Source organism: Oryctolagus cuniculus, chromosome 2 (assembly GCF_964237555.1).
Source record: "Oryctolagus cuniculus chromosome 2, mOryCun1.1, whole genome shotgun sequence".
Lineage (NCBI taxonomy): Eukaryota > Metazoa > Chordata > Mammalia > Lagomorpha > Leporidae > Oryctolagus > Oryctolagus cuniculus.
In genome coordinates this window covers 92,925,840-92,944,627 of record NC_091433.1, presented here as the reverse complement: position 1 = coordinate 92,944,627, position 18,788 = coordinate 92,925,840, and the positions used below count along the sequence as shown (strand labels likewise).

General features: G+C 43.2%; 1 protein-coding gene across 16 annotated transcripts in view; it reads left to right on the top strand.

Moving 5' to 3' along the window:
• Positions 1–17,243, top strand: part of RNF170 (ring finger protein 170) — a 45,057-nt gene extending 27,814 nt beyond the window's left edge. For all 16 annotated transcript variants that reach the window (XM_008273910.4, XM_070068637.1, XM_070068636.1 and 13 more), the window contains 3 exons: positions 5,586–5,659; positions 10,868–10,978; positions 14,582–17,243. In XM_008273910.4, the coding sequence (XP_008272132.1) occupies positions 5,586–5,659; positions 10,868–10,978; positions 14,582–14,851 (455 nt within the window). In that variant the 3' untranslated portion in view covers positions 14,852–17,243. The remainder of the gene's footprint in view (positions 1–5,585; positions 5,660–10,867; positions 10,979–14,581) is intronic.
• The last annotated feature ends 1,545 nt before the right edge of the window (positions 17,244–18,788 follow it).

Sequence of the window (18,788 nt, the reverse complement as noted above, 5' to 3'; positions counted from 1 at the left end):
TCTTCCATCTGCTGGTTCACTCCCCATTTGGACACAATGGCAAAGCTGCGCCAATCTGAAGCCAGGAGCCAGGAGCTTCTTCCAGGTCTCCCACGTGGGTACAAGGGCCAAGGACTTGGGCCATCTTCCACTGCTTTCCCAGGCTATAGCAGAGAGCTAGATCAGAAATGGAGCAGCCAGGACTCGAATCGGCGGCCATATGGGTTGCTGGCACTGCAGGTGGTGGCTTTACCCGCTATGCCACAGCACCAGCCCCTGTTTATTATTATTTTTAAAGATTTATTTATTTGAAAGAGTTACAGAGAGAAAGACAGGGTGAGTTAGAGAGAGATTTCCATCCACTGGTTCACTCCCCAAATGGCCACAGTGGCCATGTTGAAGCCAGGAGCCATGAGCTTCACCTAGATCTCCCACATGGATGCAGAGGACCAAGGACTTGAGCCATCTTCCACTGCTTTCCCAGGCATATTAGCAGGGAGCTGGATCAGAAGTGGAGCAGCTGGGACTTGGATATGGGCATTCCAGGCGGTGACTTAACCTATTAAGCCACAATACCAGTCCTAAGATAGTTTCATTTATTATTCATTCTTCCCAGGGCAGGAAAATTCTTCTCAAGAACCTCCCTGAGACCTTCCCATAACTCTCCTCCCTATCTGTTTACCTGGGCTACTGCAAAAGTTCTTAGTTTCTCTATCTTTGCAGTCTCAAAAGAGCTGGAGAATAAGAAACCTAGAGTGTATTCACACTTACATAGTACCAGTATCTTCAGATAGATTTCATAGCAAATAATGAAGTATTATATTTTTATTGCTGATATCTGCCATACAAGATGGAGGGAAAGTTATTACACACCTACCATGTGCTGCACATTTCGCTTCTCACCTAATCCCGTAAATGAGGAAGCTGAGGCTCAGAGACCTTACAAAGGGTGACCCAGATTTTAAGCGACAGAGCCCGATTTTAAGCCTAGGTCTGTCTGCAAGCCCTGTGTGATTGGTGGCATATATAATAGAAGACACTCAAGCAATGATTTCTCTACATAAATGTGTCTATTCGCTAGGCTTATTATTATTATTTTAGCAGTAATGTTACTTATAGTTGAATGAGTATGTTCAAAATAGGATATTAATTGCATCAAAAATGTGCTAAATTTTCATACGAAGATTAATTTAAAATTTAACATACAATGATCCTATAAATTGCCTTCTCCCATTTGCATCTTTTGTGTAACTTATTTCTTATTTATTTGAAAAGCAAAAAGAGATCTCCCTCCACTGATTCACTGCCCAGATGCTTACAATTGGTGCTGGGCTGGTCTGAAGCCATAGTTAGGAGTTCAGTCCAGGTCTCACATCTGGGAGGCAGGGACCCAATTACTCGGGCCATCATCCACTGCCTCCCAGGGTGCACATCAGCAGGAAGCTGGAATCGGGAGTGGAGGTAGGACCCAGACCCAGGCGCTTGGATGTGGGACACGGGTGTCCCACATGGCAGCCTAATGACTTATCCCATCACAGATTTCTTATATGCGGTGTTAATTATTTATGTGTTAGGGATGAGATGAGTGTTCCAGATCCGCACCGTGCAATGCAGGGTGTTTTACACTTGGGCTTACTCAGTAATCGAATCCCACTATTGCTTCATTCCTTCATTGCAACCTCTTCCCTAAGGATTTGCCTAAATCACTAATTTCAGTCCTTTAAATTATCTGTTGGAAATGTTAATGAGCAGAGAAATAATCAAAGGCCAGATGGGAAAATTAAAACGACCAGACGGTTTGTGCTCTGAAGCCTCTGGAAGATACTCCTAATTCATCTGGCGTTCATTTCCCTGAGCCTGGCTATGGCCTCTGGTACCTCCGCACAGTCAGTGAGGTTTGGCAGGTGAGATTAACCTGTGCTAACCCAGGCTTAGAAAATTCACTGAGTGCATAATCCCATCAATTGAAAGAGTGGCTGTACTGTGCTCCTGCTTTTACCTCTGGGACTGAGGTAATGGAGCAGATGGGACTGAGGTAATGGAGCAGATGGCTTCTGATACGCTGCTCCACTCGTCAGCCACTTTTATTTAGTGTCTGTAGGTTCAAAAATTTTTTTTAAAAAGCCACTTATTCCACTTCTCAACACACAGAAATGCATTTCTTTGAAAAGCAGTTCAAGTATACTTGAGTATGCATGGATTTCAAAAATTTTCCACCCAAGTTAGCTTATCCTTTAATTCCATTTTCTACAAACCCTGAAACACCCTCATATCAAGATCATTGTAGTTTACTTCCTATATGTAGAACCACCATTCTGTTCCATTGCAGTGAACCAAGAAAAGTAACAGAAACTGATACCACCTTTTTTGCTTTTGTAATCTTTATTAATTCTCCAGCAGTCATGTGAGGTCTCATTTCCATTTCACAAATAAACAGAATGATTGTGATCCAGATGGACGTCACCGAGTCATCTCCCCCACACTCTGATTTAGGTAGATAACTTTTTATGTAGGGGGAAAGTGAAAGTAAAGAAACAATGAATTGTGTATGAACTGAAGTGTTTGACTTACAGAGCCATGGTTTTTCAGTGCAGGCCCTGCTGGCCATAACATAATTTGGAAAACAAGAACACCTGAACCTTAACTTGTGGGAAAAACATGTGGGATTAAATGAGTCAAAACACATCAAGTTTTTGAATGAAAAGAGATAATAAATCCAAGACTTTATACATGGTAATAATGCTGACAGATTATTAAGTTTTGCTTTTGTATAGCTTTTATATGAAAGTAGCTTCTTCAAAGTACTTAATAAATGATGTCTAATTAGCAGCACTGTATGAGAGGAAATATATCAAAGATTGTTTAGTTTCGGCTGGCGCCGTGGCTCAATAGGCTAATCCTCCGCCTGCGGCGCCGGCACCCCGGGTTCTAGTCCCGGTTGGGGCGCTGGATTCTGTCCCGGTTGCCCCTCTTCCAGTCCAGCTCTCTGCTGTGGCCCAGGAGTGCAGTGGAGGATGGCCCAAGTGCTTGGGTCCTGCACCCGCGTGGGAGACCAGGAGAAGCACCTGGTTCCTGCCTTCAGATCTGCGCAGTGCGCTGGCTGCAGCGCGCCGGCCGCGGCGGCCATTGGAGGGTGAACCAACGGTAAAGGAAGACCTTTCTCTCTGTCTCTCTCCCTCACTGTCCACTCTGCCTGTCAAAAATAAAATAAAATAAAAAAAACTCATATCTTTAAAAAAAAAAAAAAAAGATTGTTTAGTTTCCAAACTCACCCTTAAATTGCTGGACAAGCCATTCCGCATAGCCACTGTAATGTCCGACCTGCTTAGCCCTTCTGTTTGCTCACCAGCGTCCTAACACTGTTTCTGCCTCTGGCATTTGTTCTTACTGCTCAAACCTCAAGTGTCCTCTCTCCCGCTTTCTGCCTATCTACATCCCATCTGTCCTACAAAGTTCAGTTCCAGTCCTTTCTCTTCTGCAAGTTCCTCTCAAATGCATCCTTCTCTGTACTCCAAGTCAATATTCCATATTTCCAGGTTTAACTACTTTCTAATTGATTTAAGGATGTCACCTTGGTCTCCTCAATTGGATTGCCATTGCTTGTTCTGAATTTTGAACCCTTATTTGATCTGGAGGAATAAAAATAAGAGTCACAGGAAGGCTAAGCTTGGTCACTAAGGCAAGAATAAGAATACAGAGTTGGGGGGCAGCTTTTGTGGCACACTGCCTGCAATGCTGCCCATATGGGCACCGATTCAAGTCGCAGCTGCTCCACTTCCAATTCAGCTCCCTGCTAATGTACCTGGGAAAGCAGTAGATGATGACCCAACTCCTTGGGCCCTTGCACACATGTGGGAGACCTGGTTGGAGTTCCAGGCTCCTGGTTTCGGTCTGTCCCAGCCCTAACAACTGTGACCATTTGGAGAATGAACCAGCAGATGGAAGATCTCTTTCTCTCTGTCTCTGCTGTCTCTCCCTCTCTGTGTAATTCTGCCTTTCAAATAAATAAAATAAATCTTTTTTAAAAAAGATTCATTTTACTTATTTGAAGGAGTTACAGAGAGAGGTAGAGACAGAGAGAGAGGTCTTCCAACCGCTGGTTCACTCCCCAGATGGCCACAGCGGCTGGAGCTGCACCAATCTGAAGCCAGGAGCCTCTTCCGGGTCTCCCACATGGGTGCAGGGACCCAAGGACTTGGGCCATCTTCTGCTATCCCAGGCCACATCAGAGAGCTGGATCAGAAGAGGAGCAGCTGGGACTAGAACCGGCACCCATATGGGATGCTGGCGCTTCAGGCCAGGGCTTTAACCCACTGTGCCAAAGCGCCAGCCCCAAATAAATAAATCTTAAGAACAAAAACAAAACAAAACAAAAAAACACCCATTTCAGGGGCCTGGCCCAAGGCCTGTGTTCTGCTTTACATATTAAAAGAATACACCGAGGGAAGCAGGCAGTAAGCCTAGCAGTTAGAATTCCCACATCCCCTGTCAAAGTGCTTGGGTTCAATTCTTGTTTCCTTCTCCTGACACCAGCTTCCTGCTAACGCAGACCCTGAGAGGCAGTCATGATGGCTCAACTCACTGAGATCCTGCCACCCTAGTGGAAGACCTGGATTGAGTTCACAGCCCTTGACTCCAGTCCCAGCCCAGCCCTGGCCATTGCAAAGCATTTGGGTAGTGAAACAGTGGATGGGAGTGCTCTGTTTATCTCTCTGCCTCTCCAATAAATTAAAAAAAAAAAAAAAAAAAAAAAAAAAAAGAGGGAGGGAGGAAGGAAGGAAGGAAGAAAGTTAAAGAATACAAAGAGGGTGTTAGCAATAGAATGAAGGCTTAGGTCAGCACTTAACACTTAGTTCAGATTCACAGTGGGACCTGGATGGTTGAAGACATGGGTGTCCTGCAGAGAAAAACAATGAGTTGGGCCCTTAAACAACAGATGGTATTTAAAATAGCATTCCTTCATCTGTTAGCCTGAAGTTTTGTGCTTATACACTTAAGTCTCCTATACTTTTTGAGGTCATATAAACTCTTCCTTTTGTCTGTGTTGCCCATTGTTAACCATTTTGCTGCTCATGAACACTTTCAAGCAGAAAAGTCAAATCCATCTAGTATGAGTGCTGAATCAGTTATAAACTTTATTAGGGTAGAGGGCGTGTAATCTTCACATCTTTTCATTGCTTATACTACTTACTGTTAATACTTCGTAATTTGGTTTTCTGGACCCTTAAAAATAAAAGTTATATTTTTGTAATGTATGCATCAGATTTGGAACAGCAAATTTATGCTGTGATTTGTTTTTGTCAACTTCACAATATTTAACTATTGTTTTATTTATTTTACATAGGAAATAAAATAGTCTATGAAGCTTGATAGCATTAAGGCAATTAATGCATACTTGCTTTTGATTGTGTTAAAAATGTTGCTTAACTTAACCAGTGGTTTAGATACAAACTACTGGATTTGAATTTGCCTGAAAAGTTGGCTGGATGAAGTAAAGCATGTTTTTGTAAATAAGGTAATGTTATTAAAAATGCTTCAAATATGTGGAATTGTCTCAGGATACACTGACTTCAAAACATCAGCATTAATGTCTTTTCTCCCGTTAGGTGCCTGCATTATTGCATACTGGCGATATGGTTCATGGCTGGGGGCAATCAGCTGTCCAATCTGTAGACAAACGGTAATGTTTTATAGCCAGAAAGCATATTTACGCTGGTTTGGCTTGTAAATTTTTATGATTTTATTTTTAAATTTTGTATTACTTTGACTTTTTTAGAACTTTATTTACCCAAAGCTTCTGTGATACTACTCGATTATTGTTTTTTAAAGATTTATTTATTTCTTTGAAAGTCAGAGTTACAGAGAGGCAGAGGCAGAGAGAGAGAGAGAGATCCTCCGTCTATAAGTTCACTCTGCAGATGGCCACAATGCCTGGAGCTGTGCCAATCCGAAGCTAGAAACCAGGACCTTCCTCGGGATCCCCCCATGCAGGCGCAGGGACCCAAGGACTTGGGCCATCCTCTACTGCCTTCCCAGCCATAGCAGAGAGCCAGATCAGAAGAGGAGAGGAGCAGCCGGGACTCGAAATGGCATCCATATGGGATGCCAGAACTGCAGGCAGTGGCTTTACCGGCTTCACCACAACTTAGTACAGCCGGCCCCTTACTTGATTATTTTTAAAACGTGGTTAAAAACAACACAAAGGGGTACATGTTTGGCCTACTAGTGGTTAAGACCTGCTTGGGATGCCTACATCCTTACCAGTGTACCTGGGTTTGACTCTCAACTCTTCTCAAATCCAGCTTCCTGCTAATGCCCAGGCTGGGAGGCAGCAGTGGTGGCTCAGGTACTCGGGTCCCGCTGCCCACATGGAGACCTGGATTGCGTTCCTGACTCTTGGCTTTGCCTGGGGTATTGTGCGCACATTGGAGGAGAGGACCAGCAGATGTGAAATCTCTCTTGCTGTCTGTCTCTGCTTGTCTTTCAAATAAATAAAATTTTGAAAAGACACCACCACCAAAAAAAAAAAGGAGGGGGGGAATTATAGTTGGAATCCTGCAATTGTAGTAAAAAAAAATTTGTTATATAAATCCTTCCCCAAAATCTTTTGTGCAATACCAGCAAAGGAATTACTGAACTAGCTAGTCAAGCCTAAGCTTGTATCCCTACATAGACTTCTTTTGAAAAAAAAATTTGCTTTTTAAATTTATATTTAATCTGCCCTTTCCCCGTGAGGGTTGAGATTTTTTTTAATGTAATATGATAATTTTTTAGTATTTCATTTCTTTTAGAGACATAGCCATGTTGCATTGTCCAGAAAACATTAGAATTTTTTTGTAAAGATTTATTTATTTATTTGAAAGGCAGAGTTACAGAGAGGCAGAGTGAGAGAGAGGTCTTCCATCTGCTGGTTAACTCTCCAAATAGCTGCAACGACCGGAGCTGGGCACTCTCTCTCTCTCTCTTTCTCTCTCTCTCTCTGTATGTGTGTGTCTGTAACCCTGTCTTTCAAATAAAGAAGCGAATATTTTTAAAAAATATTTATTTATTTATTTGAAAGGCAGGGTTACAGAGAAAGAGAGAGAGAGAGAGGTCTTCCATCCGCTGGTTCATTTCCCAATTAGTTGCAATGGCCAGAGCTGTGCCGATCCAAAGCCAGGAGCCAGGAGCTACTTCTGGGTCTCCCACATGGGTGCAGGGGCCCAAGGACTTGGGCCATCTTCCACTGTCTTCCCAGGCCATAGCAGAGAGCTGGATTGGAAATGGAGCAGCCGAGACTTGAACCTGTGCCCATATGGGATGCCGGCACTGCAGGTGGAGGTTTTACCCGCTACACCACAGTGCTGGCCCCCACATTAGATCATTATAGTTGGTACAGAAGCCACCTCATGAGGGAGGGAGTAAGTTGTTTTAAATGTAAATTTGAAGACTAAAATGTTAGCACAGCTGAGATGTGCCAAATTTTCTTAGTTTCTTTAACGAACTAGAGAAACAAAATAGTGAAAAATTCTGAGACACCAAACTTCTTAGTTGTTTTTTTTTTTTTTTAAGATTTATTTATTTATTTGAGAGATATAGTTAAAGAGAGAGAGGGAGAGATAGAGATCTTCCATCTGCTGTTTCACTGTCCAAATGGCCGCAACGGCCAGAGCTGGGTCAGTCCGAAACCAGGAGCCAGAAGCCAGGCACCTCTTCCAGGTCTCCCATGTAGGCACAGGGGCCCAAGGACTTGGGCCATCTTCCACTGCTTTCCCAGGCCATAGCTAGGAGCTGGATTGGAAGAGGAGCACCCAGGATAGGAACTGGCACCATATGGGATGCCAGCACCGAAGGCATCACATCATCACAGTACATCACAGTACCAGCCCTCAGTTCTTAGTTTTTTTAATATGGCAAAACTACATTCCATGTTACATAGCTTCACATAATTGCCTTTATATTTATTTTTCATTTAAAATTTTAAAATATATACCTTTCATATTTATATATGACCAGGTGAAAGACAGCATTTCCTAAGGGAGTATTCTAGAATGCAAAATAAACCCTACAAAAAGAGAGCACCTGTGTGAGGGTGTCATCGTGCGTTTACTGTCATTCCCTCTCCGAAACCCCACTAAAACAGCAGAGAAGGCCGTTTTGTGAAGGCCCCATCCCACAGAAACAAAACGGGTAAAGTAAAATGAAAGAAAAGGTGAACGTTTTGTCAAAAACTCTTTGTGAAACAGACACCTAGAAAAGTACAGGAAAAAAAGCAGGAAGCATTGAACTGTCACAAAGCAACATGCGGGTAATCAACGTGGCAGGTGAAAAACTGAAAACAACCCACAGCCACGGAGGCCCCCAGGGCTCCTCACCCAGAGATAGCCGCTATTTGCCTTTCTTGGTAAGCATTGCCACATCTCCAAGATTATTGTTTAGCTTCATCTGATTTTTGAACTTCATATAAACAAAACCATATAGTATGTATTATGGTACTATATATATATACACATAAATATTCACATATACAAATATATATACACACAAATATATAGTATATTGACATGTGGAGATATATATATATATATATATATATACACCTTCCAACCTTTATTCTGGCTATCCATCTTGCCCCATTACTGCCTTCTTTTGGGGGGGATGGTACAGAGGGTGTTTTCCAGGTCTTTTTCTTCTTTCCCTCTTACTTTCCCCAATTCTGTTTCATTCATATTTGACTGTTTATCACATGGTGATGAGCAAAACAGATTTTTTTTTTTGGTATTGCCTTTCTGGCGAGTTTTCTATGCGTCACAGGCAGTCAACACTGAAGCTTATTTGCCAACCCCATCACTTGCCATTCTTTGCCATCTGCCAGCAACATCAAGAGCAGGTAGTAAGTCCTGCATTAAAAAACAGTCTACTCCACTCCCCAAACCCCACCCTGCCCCTTCTCATGGATTCCATTCGTGGCTTTTCACAGGGCATGTGTATGTTAGCAGGTTACCAAAACTGAGTGGTGGCCAGTAAGGTAGAGAGAAACTGAGAGAGCTGCTTTACTCTAATAGATGTTGGTTCTTCCTGGAGGCCAGACAGATGGTGCGTATCTGCTCCACTGCCTGTTCCGCTGGTCCCCTTTAGTAAGTTGCTGGTGCCAATAATCACCGCAGGCTGTTGCCTCTGATGCAGTCTGCTCACCACTTCCCTCCCTGCATTGCACCCTAACAAGCAGTCCTGCCCACACGTCAAGGCTTCGCTCTAAGCTTCAGGCTTTCTGGATGCCCCAAGCAGAAGAGGACCTTCCTCCGGCAGCAGCATCATGAAATCTCCCCCTCCCTCCGGGGTTGTGGCCACCCAGGAGCAGGACCCCACCTTCATTCAGTTTGCTTGTTGACAGAGCACTTCCTCCAGTGTCTGGCCCACAGCAGATGCCCAGTGGATGTTTACTGAAGGAATGCATTTCTGTTAACAAGTTTCTGAAGGAAGACACAGCATCAGTGGCACTTAGTCATGCCTTTGATCAGTGCTTAGAAAGCACCTGAGCAGGGGGAGCCCGGGCTTTAGAGCTGGGCTGAGGAGGGATAGAAACAACAGCTGATGATTTACAACTCCTTCCTGTTTTGATCTCAGAGCTCATTAGTCAGGCTCACTAGGCTAATCCTCTGCCTGCGGCGCCGGCACCCTGGGTTCTAGTCCCAGTTGGGGTGCTGGATTCTGTCCCGGTTGCCCCTCTTCCGGTCCAGCTCTCTGCTCTGGCTGGGGAAGGCAGTGGAGGATGGCCCAAGTGCTTGGGCCCTGCACCCACATGGGAGACCAGGAAGAAGCACCTGGCTCCTGGCTTCAGATCAGCGCAGCGCCAGCCGTAGCAGCCATTTGGGGGGTGAACCAACAGAAGGAAGACCTTTCTCTGTCTCTCTCTCTCTCTCTCTCACTGTCTAACTCTGGCTGTCAAAAAAAAAAAAAAAAAAAAAAAAAAAAAAAAAAAAAAGCTCATTAGTGACTGTCTTCTATAGATGTGTGTTCTTTTTAAAAATGTGTTTGTCAGGTTATCCCAGTATTGGGACATTTGCATTTGTGGGTCCTTGTTATCACAAGTGTAGAGGAAGAAGGGTTAAACATATTATGCTAGTACCAGAATTATATATTTTAATTATACTACGGATTGGTATTTGAGAGCTGCTATCTTGCAATAATTCAATCTCTGTATGATGGCAGCTTTCAATTATATGTCAAATACCAATAAGAATAAGGGCTCATTTTAACACCAAAAAGAAATCCCTAATTTTTCTGTAAGTGATAGGTGTATATTTTTACTTTGTTCCTGAATGTATCATTCTGTCTTCAACTATCATCAGCCCAAACAGAATATTGCTGCCATGAATGGGAAAAAATTAGATAGAAAAAATTGGATAGTTTGGATATGGTACCCATTTTATTTGATAGGGACTCAAATTACATTTTGCATTGGATTTACTTAAAGCAATAACAACTTACTCTCCCTCTGTGTTGCCTTTATTAAAAGAAATAAGCTCAGGCATTTGGCTCAGTGTTGGGATACCTGCATCCCACATCAAACGGTTCAATTCCTAGATCTGCCTCCCGATTCCATTTCCTGCAAATATGTACCCAAGGAGACAGCAGATGACAGTTCCGTTAGTTGGGTCCCTGCCACCAATATGGGAAACTGGGATTGAGTTCCCTGTTCCTGGCTTCAGCCTGACCCTACTCCAAATGCAGGCATTTGGGAAGTCAACCAGCAGATGGGAGCTTCTCTCTCTCTGCCTCTCAAATAAAAAAAAATTAAAGTGAATGAAATGCAGATTGAGAAGCCTTTCTCATTTGATTGAATAATAAGACAGTGAAAAAAAATAATAATGCAAGAGGTGTAACAAGTTTTTTCTGTAATATACAGGTGACTTTGCTCCTAACAGTCTTTGGTGAAGATGATCAGTCTCAGGACGTTATACGATTGCGTCAAGACATTAATGATTATAACCGGAGATTCTCAGGGCAGCCCAGATCTGTAAGTAATGGTGTAGCAGGTGCCAGGTTAGAGGGAGATGTATACTTCCTTTTGTAAAAGGAAATCTACTATCAGATATTCTTTAATTATGGAAAAAGCTCATTATGTGTGGAGTCAACTCTTGCTTTCATTGTTGTCAATAACTTTCCCAAGGACTACAGGATTCTTTCTTAACAAAGAAGCAAACAAAACAGTATTAAGCAATTCTTTATGAAAGAGAAACTAGCAAACCGGCCATAGGAAAAATTGGAGGGAAAGAGAAAACTGACTTCAGTGTGATTCTAAATCACAATTTGCCTTACGAGAAGACTGCCAACTGAAAACTTCTGGGGAGTTTTACCATTGTTTCGCTCTCTGTTATTGATCCTAGGCCGCTTGAAATGTTCCCTTAAATACCTCTAGGTCTGGGGACTTGTTTATACATCATATTAGCTATTGAACAACACTCTGTTTTTAACAAACACATTAATTCTACAGTTGACCTCACCTATATTTTACTGACTTGTTCCATTGTCCTCAGAAACGTAAATGATTTGAGCAGTGTGTGTGACCGAGTATGTACTTTAAAAACAAGACTACACTAAGTACACATTTACATGGGAAGCAGGACCTGTGCTCCGAGCTCTGGACTTTGTGTGTCCAGCTGCTTAGCTTGCATTTCCATATAGGTGCTTCTCTCACATTCCCCTTATCTAATCTATAAATTAGTCCCACCATTTACTATCCTTCTCTTTGCTGGATGTCCTGTACTTTTACATCTTGCCTGTGTGTGTCTCTGGGTCACCACAGCCATGGAGCCAGCCGAAGCCCGTGGTCTCAGAGCACGGGAGAACCACAGTGGCCGTCTCACATCTATTTCTTTCCTCTGGGCAGCAGCCCAAGAAATAGTTGCAAATGTAAATGAGACCATGAGGCTCTGTGTTTTAAAACTTCCAGTTTTTGAGTAATGTCGCAACTTCTTGCTGTGGTTTCAAGGCCCTGCCCAGTCTGGTCCCTCCCCACCTCCCTCGCTCACCGTGCTTCAGCCCCACAGGCCGCCTTCCAGCTCTCAGAACACAGCCCTCCTTAAGGCCTGCACACACAGTCTTTCCTCTGCCTGGAATGCTTGTCCCTGCACGCTTCCCAGGGCTTTCCCAAGGGGACACCACAGTCTCTGTCACTGCCCTCTGGACACTCTCGTCAGCTCTCCTCACAGGCAGGAAGCCAGTCTTGTTGATGATCATCTTCTTGGTGACTAAAAGTTGCAAGAAGCGAAGGACTGTGTTTAATTCTTCACCATTCTATTGCCAGTGCCAACTTCAGTGCCTGGGATGCAGGCCTTTAATGTCTGTTGAATAAATCAATGCATTATCTTTAAGATAAGAATCGATACTGGTCGGCACTGCGGCTCACTAGGCTAATCCTCCACCTCGCAGCGCCGGCACACCGGGTTCTAGTCCTGGTCGGGGCGCCAGATTCTGTCCCAGTTGCCCCTCTTCCAGGCCAACTCTCTGCTGTGGCCAGGGAGTGCAGTGGAGGATGGCCCAAGTGCTTGGGCCCTGCACCCCATGGGAGACCAGGAGAAGCACCTGGCTCCTGCCATCGGATCAGCGCGGTGCGCTGGCCACAGCGTGCCAGCCGCGGCGGCCATTGGAGGGTGAACCAACGGCAAAGGAAGACCTTTCTCTCTATCTGTCTCTCTCACTGTCCACTCTGCCTGTCAAAAAATAAAAATAAATAAATAAATAAATAAATAAAAAATAAAAAAAAGACAGGATACCTGTTGTTAGGATATTTCAAGTAACTAACCACAAACTTCAAAGGCAGTAGCTTCTTCTATAAGGAACGAACAAGTGTTTTGCCTGTGTTGAGACACTTGCATCCCACAGTGGAGTACTGGTATTCAATTCCTAGCTCTGGCTGCAGACCTCAGCTTCCTGCTAATGCAGACTCTGGGAGGCACTAGTGGTGACCCAAGTAATTAGGATCCTGCCACCCATGTGGGAGACCTGGATTGAGCTCTTGGCTTTCGTCTGGCCCTACGCCAGCTGTTGCAAGCATTTGGGGAGTGAACCAACAGATGGAAGATCTCTGTCTGCCACTCAAATAAAAAAAATTTTTTTGACAGGCAGAGTGGACAGTGAGAGAGAGAGACAGAGAGAAAGGTCTTCCTTTGCCGTTGGTTCACCCTCCAATGGCCGCCGCGGCCGGCGTGCTGTGGCCGGCGCACCGTGCTGATCCGAAGGCAGGAGCCAGGTGCTTCTCCTGGTCTCCCATGGGGTGCAGGGCCCAAGCACTTGGGCCATCCTCCATGCACTCCCTGGCCATAGCAGAGAGCTGGCTTGGAAGAGGGGCAACCGGGACAGAATCCAGCGCCCCGACCGGGACTAGAACCCGGTGTGCCTGCGCCGCAAGGTGGAGGATTAGCCTACTGAGCCGCAGCGCCAGCCTCAAATAAATTAAAAAAAAAATAATAACATAGGAAGTGATTCCTATAAAGATAATTTTTGTTATTTTCTGTCCAGTTTCCCACAGTGAATTCCAAAAGGTTTTCTTTATCAAGAAGTTTTAAAAATTATTCTGTTCAGTTGCTCAATTCTTCCCATTTTTGTCTTCATGTCTTCTCTAGCTTATTTTATACTTTATATATATTTATTTATTTATTTCGAAAGAGTTAGAGAGACAGACAGAGATAGATCTTCCATCTGCTGGCTCACTCCCCAGGGCTGAACCAGGAAGAAGCCAAAAGCCAGGAGCTTCATCCGGGTCTCCCACAGGGATAAAGGTGCCCAAGTACTTGGGCCATCCTCTGCTGCTTTTCCTGGGCCTTTGGCAGGGAGCTGGATGGGAAGTGAAGCAGCTGGCACACAAACTGGTGCCTATATGGGATGCTGGCATTGCAGGCGGCAGCTTTACCCACTACACACAATGCTGGCCCCTATTTTGTACCTCTTAAATAAAATACATACTCAGATTTGCATTTGTGATTTTTATGCAGATTATTAAGAGCTAACTGTAGGTAGAGGAACAATCAGAGAAGGTGACCAACTGGAAGGAACCAGTTTCACTGATGTTCTTAAAACACTTCATGTGTCTTTAATGTGTAACACTTACATGCTGTCTGGCAGTTTATAAAGACCTTTCATATACTGTATGGCTTTGAGTTCTTTATAGTCCTTGGGGCACACAGAGATTCAATTAGTTACTGAATTATCTGCAGTAGGTTACACAAGTCTGCCCAGGATCACCTGGCTAACAATTGCTGGAATTCATACCTAGATCTGACTTTAAAGCTCACACCTCAGGCTCTAATCCTGAATACACTGGGGTTCTCAGCTTGGTTTAACTAACTCAAATCAGAGAGAACATGAGCTTTGCATTACTATATCAGCTACTTTAAACTTGTTGACACTGGTTGCTTTCTAATTATCTGCATGAAGACCTGTTTTGTAAGGGCCTAACAATCAAAGCACTATTTGTTTTAAAAAATGCATAGAGAATATGGTGTTCATCAACATATAAAGCTCCTAAATTCATCCTGAGTTGGCACATTATAAGAAAACTGTATTGTTTTGGAAGCTGACACATGGGGTGCTAAATCCTGTCTGTTTTTCCTCCTACCAGATTATGGAAAGAATCATGGATCTCCCCACTCTGCTGAGGCATGCGTTCAGGGAAATGTTTTCAGTCGGGGGCCTCTTCTGGATGTTCCGCATTAGGATAATACTTTGCTTAATGGGAGCTTTTTTCTATCTCATATCACCTCTCGATTTTGTACCTGAAGCCTTGTTTGGAATTCTAGGCTTCCTAGATGATTTCTTTGTCATCTTTTTGTTGCTTATCTACATCTCTATTATGTACCGAGAAGTGATAACCCAAAGGTTAACCAGATGAAAACGCATGAGTTTACTAGAGCATCTCAGTTAATGTATAAAATCAGACAAGAGGACCCACGGCAGTATAAAGCATTTGAATGTTATCTTACAAGCTTACAACCATTGTGACAAACATTTAATTATCATTTGACAAATGCCTAGTACTATATAACTGGAATTTTTACATGTTGCAGGTTTGAATGTTGAAGTTAGAATTATAATAATCTACCACTGTGTTGTCTATAAAGTCTCTGGGAAAAAATGAAATTATATAGAAAGGGATTCTTTTATATCTTTTTAATGTCCCCCAAATTACTTACGATTATTGGATATATAGTAACATACTGTTAAATATGCAGTTTATCCAATTTATCCTCCTGAATGGGTACATATACAATAACATAGCTATCAAACTGATCTAAATATTTTTGCTATAATAAAATATATAATATTGGAGAAAAGTCAGTGTTTCTTTTAGAACCAGCTAAGTATTGTGCATTTGGAGCAGTTCTGCTTTTCCATTCTGGTATAATCCTCTGTCATCAGTTGAAAATGGAAGAAAAGACTTGAACTTCGTAATCTGATCTCACATTCTGGTTTACAGAACACTTTTTCATCAGCAGAAGAATTACCAAGATGAAAATCATTTATTTCCAGTCAGCACACACTTGATGTTCACAGTTAGGAGTTTTGTCCTTTGATAGGAATACATACAGAGGTAACTTGTAAAGGAAATTTTTAGGAACCTCGGTGACATTGCAAACGCGTAAGTGGATTTTCATGCCTATGAGCAGGGCAGAAGCTCTTAGGAAGGTACTAGGAACACTGTTTAAGTTTGGCAAGAGAAAGACTGGTCAGATTTGGTTAGTGTTTTTGTAAGGAAACTTTTATACAATACCCTTTAACCCAGACTCATCATGTCTCGTGCAGAATGAGCAAATGTGCTTGAGACAGACTGACTAGGAAACGCTCGTTTCATTCTGATGATAGGGCCTAAGGCTGATATTCTCTTCTGCAATTTTCTGCTGAGAAGATTGGATACCACGAATGCTGGGATCCTCTGAGCAGGAATTGCTTACTGGTGACCGTGACAGCCCAGGAGTCGGTGTTGGCTCTGCCATCTGTGGTTACTGCTGTTAAAAGCATTCATTGATCATGAGTCCCACTATGTGTAGACAGGGGTATAAATCCTTCACATTCTCCCAGGTTAATCCCATTAACCATCAACCAATAAGACTCTAAATGAAGGGTCAATTTCTGTGTTCTAATTTGGACATAGAAAGAAGCTTGTCACAGAGGAAAAACAGTAACGCTTAAGCCCAGCACATTAAGGCCGTGTCTTCCCTACCTCCCATGTTATCCTTATGACAACTTTGTGGGGAAGGCAGGGCATCTCCTTCCTCTCAACAGTTGAAGCCTCCATGCTGGTGATGATGTGGTTGCCTGGAGTCACACAGGAGAGTGAGTGAACTGGCTTTCCTCTTTGTGGGACTCTTGCAGAGGATGTTAGATAGGAGGAGCAGCAGCAGGATCAGGAAGTGAGAGCCACAATACACGGTCCCTGCATTGCAGCTTAGGTGGTCTCAGAGGAAAGTTCTATGAAGACGGTACATCAAGATTTTGTGGATGTCAGTTCTGCCCTTGCAAACCTGATGCCTGTTAGGGTGCCCTACATCATAGAAACACATTCCAGCTGCCGCTGCCACCTTGAAAAGCTAATGCGTAGAAGTTTGTTATACCTCCGTTACCAGAATGGAAATGCATTTCCTACCAATTACAAATCTGATGTGGGGCTGTAGTGATGTCACTTTTCTGAGCGGATTTGATTTTCTGTGCTTGCGTTCTGCTCCAAGTGTCAGCATTTCTGGTTACAATGACTTTCTTGTAATATTCCTGGTCCAGGCATATTATATACCAAATTTTGTGATCTTAAGTGTTATTAAAGTGAAAAGGGAACATGCTGGTATCTCTGTCTTGACCTGCTATAATGTCATCTTTCCTGATCACTGGTAATAAATGCAGAAGTGATCTGAGAGAGTATTTTAAATCAATCAGTGTTTTAAACATCATAGTAATTCTGTGATTTACAATTAGATCATATAAATCAAAGCAACAATGTTTGTTTGTTTTTTTCAAACAGCAACATTGTAATTGCCACAAAAACAGATGGTCCAACCCCAGGAGCAGATAATAATGGGCAGCTCTGTGGGGAACAGTTATTCTAAGTGCCCACTCACAGTGGCATCAGCCAGTGCAGTTCGGAGTGTTTGAGAGGCCAGGAGACCGTACTGTGTCCTCCCTCATGTTGTGTAGACATCTACCTCACAGAGCTGCTGCAGAGGGCTGGTGGCTTGGTTCAAACTTGGTGATGTCAGAGTTTGAATAAAAGTAATGTATGTAAATTTTCTAAATGGTGTTATTTTTGTTTCTGTAATGTTGTTTGGTTTAAAATTCAGAAGTCCGGAGCAACCATTTGATATGGTAGCTGCAGTAAGTTGATCACTAATAGACAACCAGTGTCTTCACAACTATAGCTTTGTTTAAATATTTTTAAATGTAAAAAGTAGAATTTTTTAAAGGAAACTATTTAATCTTGGCAGTGTATATTCTGGAAAAGGGAAATTTAAATTTGATTTAAATGAATCTACATACTGACCTCACACACCCATTTATTTTGATTGTATATTTAAGTTGTTTTTTTTTTTAAATATTTATTTATTTACCTTGAAAGTCAGAGTGACAGAGAAGGAAAGGGGGGGAGAGAGAGAGAGAGAGGCCTTCCATCCACTGGTTCACTCCCTAATGGGCCGCCCATATGGGGTGCCGGCACTGCAGACGGCGGCTTTACCTGCTACGCCACAGCACCAGCCCCAGTTTAGGTCTTTAGAGGGACTGTATTATGTGAAAAAAGGAAAAGGTTAAGAGTTAAAAGATGTTTTAAAGTCACTGACATGAAACTGTTTACATTTTAGTTTTAAAATTGTTTTAGGGGCTGGTATGTGGCATAGCAGGTAAAGCCGCTTCATGCAGCGCCGGCATCCCATATGGGTGCCAATTCGATTCCTGGCTGCTCCACTTCTGATCCAGCTCTCTGCTATGACCTGGGAAAGCAGTAGAAGATGGCCCAAGGGTCCCTGCACCCGTGTGGGAGACCTGGAAGAAGTTCCTGGCTCCTGGCTTCAAATCAGCACTGTTCCAACTGTTGCAGCCATCTGGGGAGTGAACCAGCGGATGGGAGACCTCTCTCTCTCTCCCTCTCTCTCTGCCTCTCTGTAACTCTTCCTTTCAAATAAATAAATCTTTTTAAAAAATGATTTTTTACAAACTAAAAATTCAGGGCCGGCGCTGTGGTGTAGTGGGTAAAGCTGCCACCTGCAGTGCCAGTATTCCAAGTGGGTGCCAGTTCGAGTCCCGGCTGCTCCACTTCCGATCCAGCTCTCTGCTATGGCCTGGGAAAGCAGTAGAGGATGGCCCAAATCTTTGGGCCCCTGCACCCGCATAGGAGACCCAGAAGAAGCTCCTGGCTCCTGGCTTCAGACCAGCCCAGCCCTAGCCTTTGTAGCCATTTGGGGAGTAACCAGCGGAAGGAAGTCTCTCTGCCTCTCTGTAACTCTGTGTTTCATGTAAAATAAGTAAATCTTAATAAAAAAAAGCCCACTAAAAATTCCTGATACTCATACCAAAATAGGAACTAGTAGGCCTTTAGAGAAAACATAGCAATTTATATCTACATGCCAGAATGGTCAGGTCTCTGTCCTACTTCTGCCTAATCCTATTTGCGAGGGCTCCACCCTCATCTCACCACCTGCCAGAGGCCCCACCTCTAAATAGTCTTTGGGGGTTAGAGTTTTGCATGGGAATTAACCACAGATATCCAGCACGGAGCACTTGGATTGAAAAAAGCTGGTTTTTCTTCAGACAAGGGTTACCCATCTATAATAATCATGACAAAACAG